The sequence below is a fragment of the Martes martes genome (genome assembly GCF_963455335.1).
Source record: "Martes martes genome assembly, chromosome: 3".
NCBI lineage: Eukaryota > Metazoa > Chordata > Mammalia > Carnivora > Mustelidae > Martes > Martes martes.
In genome coordinates this window covers 31,434,063-31,449,270 of record NC_137890.1, presented here as the reverse complement: position 1 = coordinate 31,449,270, position 15,208 = coordinate 31,434,063, and the positions used below count along the sequence as shown (strand labels likewise).

The 15,208-nt window shown below is 34.2% G+C and overlaps 1 protein-coding gene across 4 annotated transcripts in view; it reads left to right on the top strand.

Annotated features, from left to right (window-relative positions):
• UCHL3 (ubiquitin C-terminal hydrolase L3) overlaps positions 1-15,208 on the top strand; it is a 47,033-nt gene that overhangs the window by 28,606 nt on the left and 3,219 nt on the right. For 2 of the 4 annotated variants that reach the window (XM_080799133.1, XM_080799134.1), the window contains exons 6-7: positions 6,303-6,494; positions 10,749-10,824. In XM_080799133.1, coding sequence (XP_080655259.1) covers positions 6,303-6,494; positions 10,749-10,824 — 268 coding nt within the window. The remainder of the gene's footprint in view (positions 1-6,302; positions 6,495-10,748; positions 10,825-15,208) is intronic. The other 2 variants (XM_080799135.1, XM_080799136.1) reach the window with 1 other exon arrangement.

Here is a 15,208-nt window from a genome sequence, read left to right as displayed (position 1 = left end):
TGTGAGGATCTACGTCATCTATAGTTTAGAACATCTGGTATATAACGATAATCACACAGTGTTAGCTATTACTATTATTCATTGCTGAACATATTAAAGATACTTGTGTGAACATATTTATAGCATAGTTTATAAATGTAGAAAACTACAAACAACCTAAGTATACAATTTTATATATATATATATATATATATATATATATATATATTTATGGTTCATCTATTTAACCATATTTAAAAAATAATATCTTGCCTTGAAAAATGATATAGATACATACTTATTGGGGTGGACAGATGCCCAAAATATATGGATAATGAAAAAAGCAACATGAAGAGTATGATCCCTTTTTGTAAAAAGAAAAAAAGAAACAAAATGCTAAAAAATTTTAACAAATTGCTAAAGGCCAAGTATAGACTAGTATGAAATTATAAAATTGCTGTAAGGGGCCCCAAAAGGGAAGCTCTCATTCACTCCACAAACCTCACTGGTACTTATAAGATAGACTAAGGACAAGACTAGAGAGAGACTTAAGGTACAAACCTGAGGAAGGGAGCAGTTTCTACTTCGGCTAAGCCTCCAAGCCTTGGTTCTTCTCCCCTACAGAACAAAACCTAAACATGCTAGGACAAAACACCTTCTTTGGGTAAGGGAATAGATAAAACAACCTTTTTGGAGAAGGGGCAGAAAACAACAAGAGAAATAGTCGAAGGAGGAAAGCCTGGTTCTTGATACCAGGGATAGACAACCTAGCTATAATGGTAGAAGCAATGGCTAAACCAGAACAATAAAGAATATCTCTACCTTCCCACCATTAAAGACCAGTAGGCACAATAAACAAGTGTCAAAAGTGTGTGAGTGAGTCAAGAACAAGGAGAGAGACCTCTGAGCCCATGCTCTGAGAAAAAGCCTAAAGCTGTGGGTGGAACAAGAACACTGAAAAAGAAAGCATCCAACAGCCTAGCTGCTACCCTAAGCACAAGGTAATGCTAGACAAATTTTAAGCTGGCAGGTTGCTCAGGTTAACTGTAGCACAATAGAGCACAAAACAGCTCAACTCCTGACTAGACTAATTCAATTCCACACACTAAAGGTGTAGCAGAAGAGGTATGCCCATTCTCAGGCATAAAAATTATTTACCTCAGTCTGCTCTTACACAGGATTTATAACTTTTAACCAAAAACTACAAGACAAAGAAGAAACAAGAAAAACAACAATACATTGTTATTAGACAAACCAGTCAACAGAATCAGAGTCGGATATGATCCAGATATTGGACCTGTCAGATGTAGTTTGAAATAACTATAAATAATATGTTATAGACTTATGAGAACAAAGTGGACATGTACTAACAAAGAGGGAATATCAGCGGAGAGTTGGAAACTATAAGAATCAAATGGAAATGTTAGTAATGAAAAATATGGTACCAGAGATGAATTCCTTTCATGGGTCCACCAACCAGTAGACTTCACAAAATTGAGGGGAGATTCAGTAAATGTCAAGACACATCATACTCATACTAGATTGCAAAAGTAAAATATACTGCTGGTGGTAGGGGGTACCCAGGGCATCTAAGAGTTGTAGGGCATTTCAAATGATCTAATACATGAAAAGAGAATCCTAGAAGGAAAGAAGAGGCGGGGGTGAGATGGGGACATGGGACAGAAAAAATATTTCAAGATCTAATGGCTGCTTTTCAAAGAATAATTAAAGACCTCAGATCACAGCTTCAAGAATCTCAAAGAGTACTAGGTAGGATAATACCCCTATCCTGTGAAAACCAAACACACATATATACACTGAGGTACATAATACTCAAACTACTGTAAACATAAGTAGAAAATGTTCAAGGCAGTCAGAAGAAAAAGATAGGTTAGATACAGAGGAACAAAGATAAGAATTACAGCAGGCTTCTCATGAGAAATTATGCAAGCCAGAACACCATGGAATGATATTTTTAAAGTGTTAAAAGAATTAAAACAAAAATATCTTTCAAAACTAAAGGACACATTGAAACAACCCCAAACGATTCATTAGCAGCTTACCTGTACTACAATTTGGAGCTACACAAAAACTTGGGGAGGGCTGGAAATGGAACACGGGAAGGTAAATGTAAAATAAATTTTGTTCTTTTAAAAAATTGCTTTAGAAGATAGTTAACTGTCTAAATATAAAGTAGTAGCCATGTATTATAAATTTATAGCATACATTAAAATATATGGCATTAGCACAAAGGATGGGAGAAAGAATTCAGAATACTGCCATAAGGCTTTTAGATGACATATGGTGTAATATTATTTGAAGATGCACTGTGACAAAAGAAACATATTTTAAACCCAAGGGCAATTACCAAAAAAGATAGAAATATAAACAATAAAACAATAATACATATAAAATGGAATCATAGAAATAATCCAAAAAAAGGCAAAGAAAGAACAACAAAGAACAGATGGTGAAAGTAGAGAGCTGACAAGATGATAGGTTTTAAGTCAACCATATCAATGATTACATGAAATTAATAAAATATAAATGGTCTTAATGTAAACCCATCAATTGAAAGAAAGATTACAACTGGTAAAAAAGCAAGACTCAATTATATGTATCTATAAGAAAGTCACTTTAAATGTAAAGACTTGGGAAGATTAAAATTAAAATAATGGGAAAAGATTACAATGCAAAGAGCAATCAAAAGAAAGCTGGAGTAATATTGAAATTAGATGACGTAGACTTCAGAACCAGGAATATTGAACAGTGATGAATGACATTCTAAGGATAAAGAGATCAATTCACCAATAAGACAAAGTATGTGTATGTAGCTGAAAATAGAGCCTCTAAATATATGAGGCAAACACTGAGAAAACTGAAGGAAGAAATAGACAAATGCACAAATATTTGGCTATTTTGGCAGTCTCCTCAGTAATCAGTAGAACAAGTAGACCCAGAAAATTAGTAAGACGTTAACATAGAAGACCTTCACAATGTTACTAAGCAACTTGGCCCTATTAATATTTATGAATATTCCATCCCAAAACAGCTTAATATACATTCTTTTCAAATACACATGGAATGTGCACCAGGATACACCTGGATCAGGAAATTAACAATTGTCTTAAAAAGTTGAAATCATACAAAGAATGTTTTCTAGATTAATAAAATTAAATTAGAAATCAGCAATGAAAAATATATGACAAATTCCCAAATATTTAGAAGTGAAACAATATACTTTTAAATAGTTCATGGGTCAAAGAAGAAGTCACAGAGGAAATTAGGAAACATCTTAAATTGAACAAGATTTTTAAAAAATCAAAATATACAGATTTCAGGTAAAGCAGGAACTAGAACTCTTTAACATTAAGTGCTTATAGAAGAGAAAAAACAGGAGTTACAGAAAAATCAATAGCACTAAATGCTTACAGTAGAAAAGAATAGGCAAGGATTCAAGATAAATTCATAGTATTAAATGCTTATAGTAGAAAAGAAAAGATCTTTTCAAGTCAGTAATCTAACATTTTACCTTAAGGTAGTAAAAGAAGAGCAAATTAAACCCAAGTCAAACAGAAGGAAGAAATAATAAAGATAAAAGCAGAAATCAATGAAATTCATTATTATACTAAAGATCCTGGCAGGAAAGCAAGAAGAAGAAAGGTCATATGGGTTAGAAAGGAAGAAATACGTGACTGTATTCATAGCATGATCTTTTTATGTAGAAAATTGTTTATTTAAAAATGGGGGATGGAGACTGTTGAAATGTTAATGTCATAAAGGACAAGGAAAGACTGTTGGAAATATTCCAAGTTAAAGGATACTGAAAAGACAGGACAAGTAAATTCAGTAGACCTGTTCCTAGGTCACGAGGGAAAATGCTCTAAAAGAAATGAATAGGTCAACTAACAAATTAAAATATGGGCAGACTAGACAAGATATTATAGTGATCTAAAATTATGAAGGTGGTAACTACACTGCTGTTATATAAGAGAATTCTCTTTGTAGGAAATACCTTAGGGGTAAAGGACCATGATATATGTAACTTACCCTAAACCCCCAAATGGTTCAGGAAAAAAATTACATAGAAAGAGAGCATAAATACAGAGGACAAAGCGAATGGGGGCTAGGATGTTGTGGGCAAAGAGTTCAGCGCTTCCTGCGCTATTTTTGTTTTTGCAACTTTATAAGCTTGATTTTTTTTTTTAAGTTCTTAAAAGGTTTTTCAAAAATGGCAAAAGAAGAAGGCCATTACACTTGAAGGAAAACTGCTTTTCTCCCAGTAGAAAATTGTGAGGGATTAGGTAAGGTCTGCTTATAGGAAAGAGAATGTTTGCTTTTTGCTATAAAACACGATTCCGCAAACTCAATGTTCCTCTCCTGGAATGCAGCTCTCCTTGTGTGCAGCCATCCATCTAGGCCCTCTGTGTCGCCCTCCCGTGAGCGTGAGCGCATGCAGACCTGTAGATGATCGTGCTCCTGGCTGTGCTAGAAGTCAAGTCCCTTTTCTCTGACCCAGGCATCCCAAGTCTTCTTCCAGCATCCCTGGAAAAGTAACAGGCCAGCTCTTTTGATTGAAAGGGTAAAATCAAATCCTAGACCCGGCGGTCTAGTTCTGTGAATATGTCTTCCTTGTCCCTATTTTCTGTTCTTTTTTCTGACACTGAATTCTTGGCCAGGAATCCCTTTCCCATTTCACCTCCCCAAACCTTCCACATTCTTTCGATATTCACCTTCCAGTTCTACTTCTAGCTTAGTAATCTCTCCTTCTTGCTCAGAAGATTGTTGTTTTGTTCCCCTGCTCATTAGTCATCTCTCCTTCCCTTTCTTTCTCCTATTTTAATGTAATCAGATTGAATATGTCAAACTTCTGATTAGACTGTGTCTGTGGGAGCAGACCATTTACTCCTGTATAGAGCCAAGAGGATTTATTTATGTATTTCTGGTTGACTGGTTCTTATTAAGAGCCACTAGTTTTTTAAACCCTTATTGCAGTGATAGCTTTATTTTAGGTTACTGTACTGTTTCCATAGATTGAAGATACTAAGAAGGATCACAGAATTTTTAGGGTTGAAAGAGTCCTAGAAATCATTCAGGGAAAAACCCTTCATTTTCCTAAAGAGAATAAGTCATGGTTAGTGATCATTATCGCTTCCCAAGGACTCATAACACTATTCGTATTGCTGCTTCTCACTATGGTTATAAATTATTATAATTTTTTCACACTGCCTTAAACTTTTATTTCATGTACTGGTAATATTTATTGGAGGTAGCAATCATAAAATTAACATTGGATTACCATTAATAAGTTACTTATTGTAAGCATGTGCATTTTGTGAAAAACTGTTGGGCCGGATTCAACCTTTGTGGTGTAATTATGTTTGAAAACATGATTCTCAAAATATCTAATTTTAAGAGGATTGTACCTCTCCTCATTAGAATCTGGTCTATTAAGTTAGTTATAAAATCTTTCCCTTGGAAAATGAGGGTCCACATCAAGGTGATTCTACACAATGGATTCTAGAACCAGATTTCCTGTATCCGAATCCTATCCCTGCCACTTGCTAGTATAGTGGCCTGGGTTATATTATTTAACCTCTGTGTGTTCTGATTCCTCATTTGTAAAGTGGGAATATGGTACCTATCTCATGGATTGCTGGGAGATTAAATGAATTGATAATGTAAAGTGCTTAAAAGAGTGCCCAGGACAAAATAAATGGTACATATTTTAACAAACACTATTGATTAGTGAAAGATGGCTAATAGGCTATGATAGTTTCCATTTAACTTGTCAGTGTAAGAGAATACTTAATGCAGGTTATCAGCTTCAGAGGATTGCTGTACTCCTCTTTATATTTTAAAGGTTTTTTTTCCCTCTTTGAGCTTATTCCCACTAAAGAATTCTTTTCATCACTGCCTATCACCATATTGTTTTCTTCTACACAGTATTCTTTGTGTTTTGTATGTGTTACATGTTGTGTGTTCTGTGTGTGTGTGTTCTGTTTTTTAAACAATTTGATGTGATAATTCCATTATTAGTGGCTTTTAAATAATTTCATGAGACTGCTACACAAATGAGAGTAGGTGAATATTTTAGATGTATCCTTACAGAAGCTATGGCATATAACCTTATACCTTAGTTATATATTTCCACTTTATCCAGTTTTAACCAACATTCATATATGATTCTTTTCTAGATTATGGTTGATTAAAAGTACTAGACCATATAAAGACAAGTATGACCATACGTTGCTTTTAAGAAAAAAAAAATGATCGCCCAGTAACGTGGTCTAAGTAAAATGTTCTCTTTTTTAATTATGTAGTCCTCCTCGCCATCCTCATCACAGCCTCATTCTAGCCACTGCAGAACGAAGGCCTCATCATTGTGTCACCATGCATCCCTGCCCTGGGTCAAACGTAACCATGTAGGCCCTGCAAAAGCTACCAGTCCATCTCTCCGTCTTCGTCGCTGGCGACCCTTCTTACGCCTACCATCTATGGGTCTCCATTCTGTTGTAAGTGTAGTCAATCTTCCATCTCTTCTTCCAGTGACAAGGATAGTCCATTTTTTTCCTTACACTTCTTCAGTCTTCCAAGTGCTTTTCTCTTGGTTCACTCAACCATTAGCTTTTTCTCCCCCAATAAGATTGCAAGCATACCTCTATGCTTTGCAGTCTAGCTTGACTTTCACCAGTGCCTCGGTGAACATTCATCTTCCCACTCCATATCCCGCCAGCATTAGGATGCCTGCCTTTTGATGAATACTGATCGACATTCATGACAATGTTTAAGTTCCTGTCTGTTGTTAAAGTGAATATGTATTCTCTTAACCTTCATCTCTCTGATTTCATTTAGTTGACCCAGGTCAACAAATGCTGTGTACCTTCTGCGTTCTTTGCCATCTCTTTATTTTTTTCATGTTTCTGAACATGACTATAGTCTCTTGTCATGCTCTGGGGTCACTTTACTTACTCTATCCTTAACCTAATCCTTCATGGTGTAGGGTGTTTCATCTAAGCTATTTTATTCCCTGAGGTGTCTCAGGTACTTGGTTTAATCTTGATCCAATCTTCCCTACCTATTCAGTTTCTAAAGATCTTTTTCCAAGTAGGAGGTGAAGATTTTCTCCTTGAGAATTGCTTCCCACAAATTTTATGATTTCTCCTTCTTAGGTTGATAATATTAAAAACTATTAAAAAGTACATTTGTTCTTATAATCTTGCCAATTATCTTTAATGTTGAGGTTGATGATGGAATTCTAATAATTCTCATGATTGAAATAAATTGTAGGATTAGGCAACTCCAGCTCTTTTCTTTCTGATGTTTTAGATTGTTAATAGCAATGACTGTGGTTTGGCAGAGTCTACCTAGAAATGCTGTATCTGAAAGATTTGATGTATGCTATCCATTTATAAGAAACTTGATGCTTCTGGAAATCCTAACTTTTGAAGCCAGAGGAAGTCTGATTCCTCGTACATTTAATGCTAAAAAAATTAAAAGGTGTCAAACATTCTTTCTTTCCCTTTATTTACTCTTCCAGAGCTAGACACAAACTGTGAAGTAGTCTTGACATGTTTCCTTAAATATCTGTTTCTACCAAATGTCAGTATGGTCATCAAAATAGCCTTTCATTTATGCTGAGTATCAGTCAATAAACTGCTGTCTATTTCATTTTCCTCATTGGATCACAACATGCATTTGCCATTTTTATTCATTTATCGATTTAATATTTGTTGCTTCCCTACTGTGCCATACACTGTTTGGCATAGTAGGAGATAAAAGGTGAATTGATCAGAGTAAAACCCCAATTTTGTAAATTCTGTCTTGGGCAAAATTGATTCTAAATATGATTGATTCCTTTGTACTTTTAAAATATTCTAAATATAAGTGAACATATCATAAAATTGGTGTTTCCAGTTTTATATGATTTTACATAATTTTGATCTTCGCTCTCCATATTAATTCTGTTGCTTTATAGCTTCATAAGTATTTTCATAGCATAGCATGGATTCTAAACTACCCCACCTGAGTTTGAAACCAGATTCTATCACCTACTAGCTGTTAAACTGTTTTTTTGAGAATAAATGAGTATATTATCTGTCTGATAGAGTTAACATGATGATGAGTTGGTCAGTACTTCGAAGGCACTTAAAACAGTGCCAGTGCCTCCAAGTATAAATTAAATTTAAAATGTTATTTTCAACAATTTGAAATTTATATTTAGTATTTAATTTATTTCTAATTGATTTGTTATATTATTTTTAGTTGTCAGAGATAATAATACATGTTGTATTGTAAATTAGGGACCTTTTTAAAAAAATTTTATATATATATATATATATATATGCATAGGCAACATGATCCAGTCTATAGCTTCTAGATTCTGCCTTCTTGGTCATGTTTTGAAATGGAAGATTTTGACTTTATTGGTCTTGTTCGAAGTGGAACAATTTTGAAGCAGTTGGATAATTGCAGATTTCAGACTCTCAGACTAATGAATTTGATCAAAGGGAAAGGCTTGCAATAGGTACCAAGGTTCTGTGGAAGGCTTAGAAGTTTTGAGCTTTACTTACCTTTTATAATAATAGTTTGAAGGCTTTTCATGCCCTCTTTAGAGCTGTATATTTTTAGTATGCACTGTTGAATAAAAGGTATAATGACTCACCATTATGAGTCACTAGCATTAGTGATTTCTTATATTTGTGATAATGTAGTATTACTATTGCAACATTACATAATGCTTTTATAGCACTTAACAATTTACAAAATACTTTAATGCATTTCATTTAAACTTTAAAACAGATTTAAAAACCTAGTGTACACAGGGTCTGATATATATTCAGGTCTCTGACCCCACTTATACTCCTTTTTCCTCTAGCATGGTTGTATTTACTAACAAAATATGAAAAATAGAAGCTATAAGATGTATTTTTTTTTTAAGAAGAGATGGTGTTAAAATAGTTTATAATTTTTGAAAATTAAAATACTTGATATCCTATTGGAGAATTGTCTTAAATTGAGTAAATGAGTAATGAGTAAAACAAAACTCTTTTCTAGTTGGGTCAAAAATCATTTCTAATATTTTTTTGTTATAGATTGAATTTATAGTTTGTAGAATTGCCTAGGTTTAGCCTTGAAAAATTGGATTCTCTTCTGGTCATTAGTAAAACGAGGATATTGGATTTGAGTGATCAGTAATATTTTTTGATTCTCTGACCAGGAAAGTGAGGGAACTCATTATCACTATCTTTAAATATTTGAAGAAATATCATGTTCAAGAGGGATTAGACTTTTTCTAAGACCATGGAAAACACTGGGAGACATATATTAGTCTCAGTATGAAGGATAACTCCAGCAAAACTGTCCAAAGACAGAATGGACTGCCTCAGAACCTAATGACAGTCCCCTGTTCTCCTAGGGGCCACTGCAGATGGGGCTGCGCAGGGGAGGAGGCTACTACTGGAGCAGCAGCAAAAGTAGATCATTTTGATTCCTACCAACAGTGGAATTCTTTCATTTTCATTTGAAGTTAGGAATACCTAGTTTGCCATATTAATGTTGTGTTGAGATTCTCCCATTCATAAATGGAAGGAAATAATCTCTGCAGAATAATATGAGATTAGATGAGTCCCTCTATCTGTACGTGTTTTAGAAATATTCAGTAAATCCAAAATAGTAATGTTTATTCTGTCGCTTTCAATTTTTTGCATCTGAACACTTCTTAAAGCTGTTGTTAAAAAACTACTTAAAAATTATAAAATTATTTGAAGGTGAAAAAAGTATAAACTTTACATTTTAGACATTATTGTGTTACAGGATGTTAATATGAGATGTGATTTGACTTATGCCTTTTTAGAATATTTGCCTCTAAAATTTCTGCTTGCATTTAACAGTGATTGTATTTTATTCCAGACCATTTAAGATTTGATACATAGCGAACACACAGTGTTAACTGCGCAGTTTACTGCATACCATAGTGCCATTTAATCATGTATTGATTTTAGGTAACTTATTTACATTTCTTAGAAATGTAGCAGATATTGCTTAATGCAAATCGAATTTGGTAAACTGAAAAAAAAGAAAACAAAAAAAAACTAGGTGTAATTTTAATTTCAAGTAGTTCACTAAGAAAGCAGGCAAAATATCATAGGTTACAGTTAATTGCATTTTAATTTGCTTTTATCTCCCCCCCTTTACTCTTTTGGGCTAGTTTCCTGCATTTATTCATTTTTAAATTTTTTGAATCTATGATGAACAATGAGACTTGTTTTATTCGAAGACTGTATTACATTTTTCAAAAAAGAGATTATCAAGTTCACATCATTAAGAATTCACTTTCTTGATGTCTTAAAATTTAGCTTGGAAAGAGTTTAACTCTTACACTATTAATTTTTTTAAACTTTGTTATTTCAAATATCAAAAATTAGACAAATGAGTTCATGCATTCATTTCATTCAGCAAGTATGCATTGTGCATCTACTATGTTTCAGGTGTTGTGCTAGGCACCAGGGCTTCTGAGGTTGAACAATATTAAAGGTTCTTAGATCAGTTGAGATTAAGAAAGATATGCTTTTAGTCGATGTTTTCCTGGTTAATGTCCTGAGGTCATTGTCGTGTTCATTCTTTGTCTACCATATCAAAGATTAATAAACTTTGAATTATACTGGTTAAATGTTCTCTCATATCATTTCATATTTGTATGTATTTACATGTACTTCATTGATTTGACTACTAACGTGCATCATATGTATTTTTCCCTCCTATTTCAGGCACCAAGTATAGATGAAAAAGTAGATCTTCATTTTATTGCATTAGTTCATGTAGATGGGCATCTCTATGAATTAGGTAAGAACTATTTCAATTTACTCTGGGGAGGGAAATGATAAGTGGGAAAGTCTCTATGATTCACAGGACTGTTGATGTTTATTGTGTTTAAATATTACTTGCCCTATAACATTGAATAGACATAATGAAAGTTTTCCATTTAAGATTTTTTACTAGAAAAAAATAAAAATTTTTTTGATGTTTAAATAAGTTATAATTCAAGAAAGTATGCATACCTCCTTTGTATTTCAAGCAAAGCAGGGAAGTAAAAATCATAGGAAACTCCTATAAATCACTTCAGCGTTCTTTACTAAATTATTAAGTTAGTTATCATCAACATCTGGATGAACTATCTTGATCTGGAAACAACTTTTAAAATATAGTGTACTATTCATAAAGACTAATTTTTGTAATCACTAATGAGTATCACTAGTTTTTAGGTTTTTATATTATCTCTTTGTGTTGCATCTGATTTTTTAACTTTACGGGAGTCTGTGTTTTCTGGCAGCACTTCCCTAAGACATATGTCAAAGTAGTTGTGATTAATTATTTGTCATTTTGGCCCAAACCTGCACTTATTTTTTAGAAATTTAACTGTAGATAGGCTATTTTGGGGAGTTTTGGAAGAGATCCTCATAATTTTAATTGATCCATTCAGATATAACAAACTTATTATGATTCTTTAATGGCTGGTATATGGTACTTCTTGCGAGTATTGTGAGTCCTTCTTGTCCTTTTCCATGAGACTTTCTTCTTAGGTTAAAAAAAAGCCAAATAAGGGGTGCCTAGGTAGCTGAGTCAGTTAAGCATCTGATTCTCGGTCTTCAGCTCAGGTCTCGATCTCAGGATTGTGAATTCAAACCCTGCTTTGGGCTCCACTCTGGGCATGGAGCCTACTTGAAAAATAAATAAATAAATAAATAAAAGGAAAGAAAAGAAAAGAAATTAATTCAATTTAAAAAATTTTTAAAAAGCCAAATAAAAAGAGAAGTCTTTTTCAGTTTCTAGGTAACATGATTTTTAGCTCTCTTTCTTCTTACTTGCTGTCTATGTATTAACTTGCCACTTTGATTTTCCTCAGCTTATTTAAAAGCATAAGAATTCTGAAAGAACTTCTGTGACTGTAAATGAGGTCCATAAAATTTAGATAGATTTTATCTTTGGAATATAACAACAGAATAATACACTTAATTAAAAAGAAATGGCTCTATTAAAGGGGACAAGGAAAGCAAAGAACATAATTTTGTAGAAACTTACAACCCCGTGGGCTTTGTACAGTACTAGAGTGATCTGAGTTGGAATCAAACTGAAATGAAAAGAACACATCGTTACAGACACATACGACAGACCTGCAAGGCGGTGTGGAAGACCAGCTCTGTGAATTCAGTCTACAAAAGTCTATCTAGAGATAAGATGCAATAGTGATTGGGGATTTCACACATCTGCCTGATTGCAGGAAGCTGAGTTCCTACTCTGAATTTTGAATAATAAAGAATAACTAGTGGGAAGGGAAGTAAAGGGAGTGCTGAGACTTGCCAGACACATTTTGTTGACTTTAAGAAAGTACACTTAGGAAAGGCCAGAAAAACGGTATAACCGGAGCCATAACCGGAAACTATGGAAATGATGATGACTTTCCGAATGAGAGACTTATCAGTAGAACAAACAGTAACATCTGAAAGATATTTAGAAAGAAGAAATCTCTGATCATCTTAATGGGAAGGCGTTGACTAAAAAACTCACATTTGATTAGCTAGCTCCCTGAGCTCAGAGGCCAGAAAGGACAGTTAGAAGGGAAGATGTATATCAAGAGTAAGCTATCTATGAAGAATGGTTTTCTTGTACATGCCAAGATCAGTACAAAAGGAATTTAAAATTGGTTTGAACACCAGAAAAGGAAGACCATCAGAAAAGAAAGACAGAACTGCTGAGGTCTTGCTGGTCAGGTATTCTTTAGCAAGAAGAATGATCGCGGCTGATAGAGAATTGGAGCCTTTGGGGGATTACATTCTTTAAATGAGTTTAAAGAATTTCAGAGTTCTAAAGAATACCAGTAATCTTTTAGATGCTATAGAGAACAAGGTACGAGAGAAATGAAAATGGGCAGTTGCTGATTCACTGCAAGGGAGATTGGCAGTAACACTGATGCGGATTCCTAATAAATTCTAAAGGAATGTTGAGCAAGAAGACTATTGAGTTAGTGAATATAAAACAGTGACTAAGAGAACAGCATAGGTTTTTAAGGAAAAAAAATCATTTTGAAGTAGCCTTATTTGTTTAAAAATAAGGCTATGTGGGGCGCCTGGGTGGCTCAGTGGGTTAAAGCCTCTGCCTTCGGCTCAGGTCATGATCCCAGGGTCCTGGGATCGAGCCCCGCATCGGGCTCTCTGCTCAGCAGGGAGCCTGCCTCCTCCTCTCTCTCTCTCTGCCTGCCTCTCTGCCTTCTTGTGATCCCTGTCTGTCAAATAAATAAAATCTTTAAAAAAAAAAAAAATAAAAAAATAAAAAAATAAAAATAAGGCTATGTGATTGTAGGCATGTGCGAGTTAATTCCTGCAGGACAATTACTCAACAAAGGATACTGGGTATCTTTAATATATTTATTCCCTACTAAATTATAAAGTTAACTGATGAAAAGAACTGAGTTATTCATCTTTTTGTTATCACCCCTTCCTTTTCTTTAGGGCTTCATGTCATTAATGGCACATGTAGGGGAGGAGAAGTACATATTTTTAAATAGATATAATTACTCTTTATGGATAAATTAGAACAATGGATTTGGTAGTGAATTCAGAACTCATTGAATCATCAGATTAGAAAACTGGTAACTAACAATTTATTTTCTCCCTGGACAGGAATACTCTGAAACATTAAAAAAATTTTATTTTGAAATAATTTTAAATTTTTAGAGAAATCATAGAAATTAAATACAGAGTTCCCACAAACCTTTTACTCAAGATTCCCCAGATTCAATTAATGTGTCTGAACCATTTGAAAATAAGTTGCAGACACAGTGACCCATTATTCTTTAATATTTCTGTATATATTTCTTTAGAACAAGTGGACACTCTCCTACATAACTGTAGTGACTGTCAAAATCAGGGAATTAACATCAATCCATATTATGATTGAATTCACAGACCCTATTCAAATTGTTGTGATTTTTATGATATCCTCTGTAGGTTCAGAATCCAATCCAGGATTGTGTGTTGTATTCAGTTGTCACATTTGTCTCCTTGAATCTGGAATGGTTCCTCAATCTTTTCTTTTCTTTCGTGTCTTTGACATTTATTTTATTTTTAAAAAATATTTTATTTATTTATTTGACAGAGGAGAGATCACAAGTCGGCAGAGAGGCAGGTCGAGAGAGAGGGGGAAGCAGGCTCTCTGTTGCGCAGAAAGCCCAGTGCAGGGCTTGATCCCAGGACCCTGAGAACATGACCTGAGCCAAAGGCAGAGGCTTAACTCACTGAGCCACCCAGGCGCCCTGTCTTTGACATTTATTTTTAAGTGTACAGTGTACATTAAAGTGTACATTTATTTTTAAGTGAGATTATTTTTCAGTTTGGGTTGTCTGATATTTCCTCATTATTTATCTATTTTTGGCACATATACCACAGAAGTGGTACTGTGTTCTCAGGCCATCATTTCAGGAGGCTCGTGATGTTGATTTGGCCCATGGCTGGTGATGGTGATCTCTATCCTTTGGTCTAGGTTTTATCTGCATTTCTCCATTATAAAGTTAATGCATTTGTTAAACTTATTAATATGTCAACATGTTATAGTTTTTAATTAATAAGTAATGAATAGATATTTTGTCAGGAGATACTTTGAGCCTATGTAAATGTACCATTTCTCATTAAACCTTTATAGATTTAGCATCCATTGATGATTTTTAATTAATTGTCACTATGATGGTTGCCAAATGGTGTTTAAAAAAAGATTCCTCCAATATTAGAAGCTTTCCTTTTCCCCCTCATTCATTCATTCATGTCAGAATGGACTCATGGATTCATATTTTACACAAGAGGGTACATGCAGTTCATTATCATCGTTTATTTTGATGCTTAAATTTTCCCAGGCTTGGCCTTGAAGGGAATCCCCTCAAGCTGGCCCTTTTGACCTTTTGATAGGTTTCTGTCATTCTTCAAGCACTTTCTGTCTGGTAGAAAAAGATGTTCTAGACTCACCTTTGATTTTCTGTGTCCTGGCCCTGTTACTCAGTTGCTTCTCCATGGAGCCCTGGTTCCTTTTAGTGGAAAATGGTATTTAGAACCAATATCTGGGTGGTGGTGTGCTCATTGCTACTAAGATATCATTGCTCCCAGGCCCTCTCAGAGGACAGAGGTAGGAAATGTTTGTATGTATTAGAAAAATACACTCACGTACATATATATGAATATGA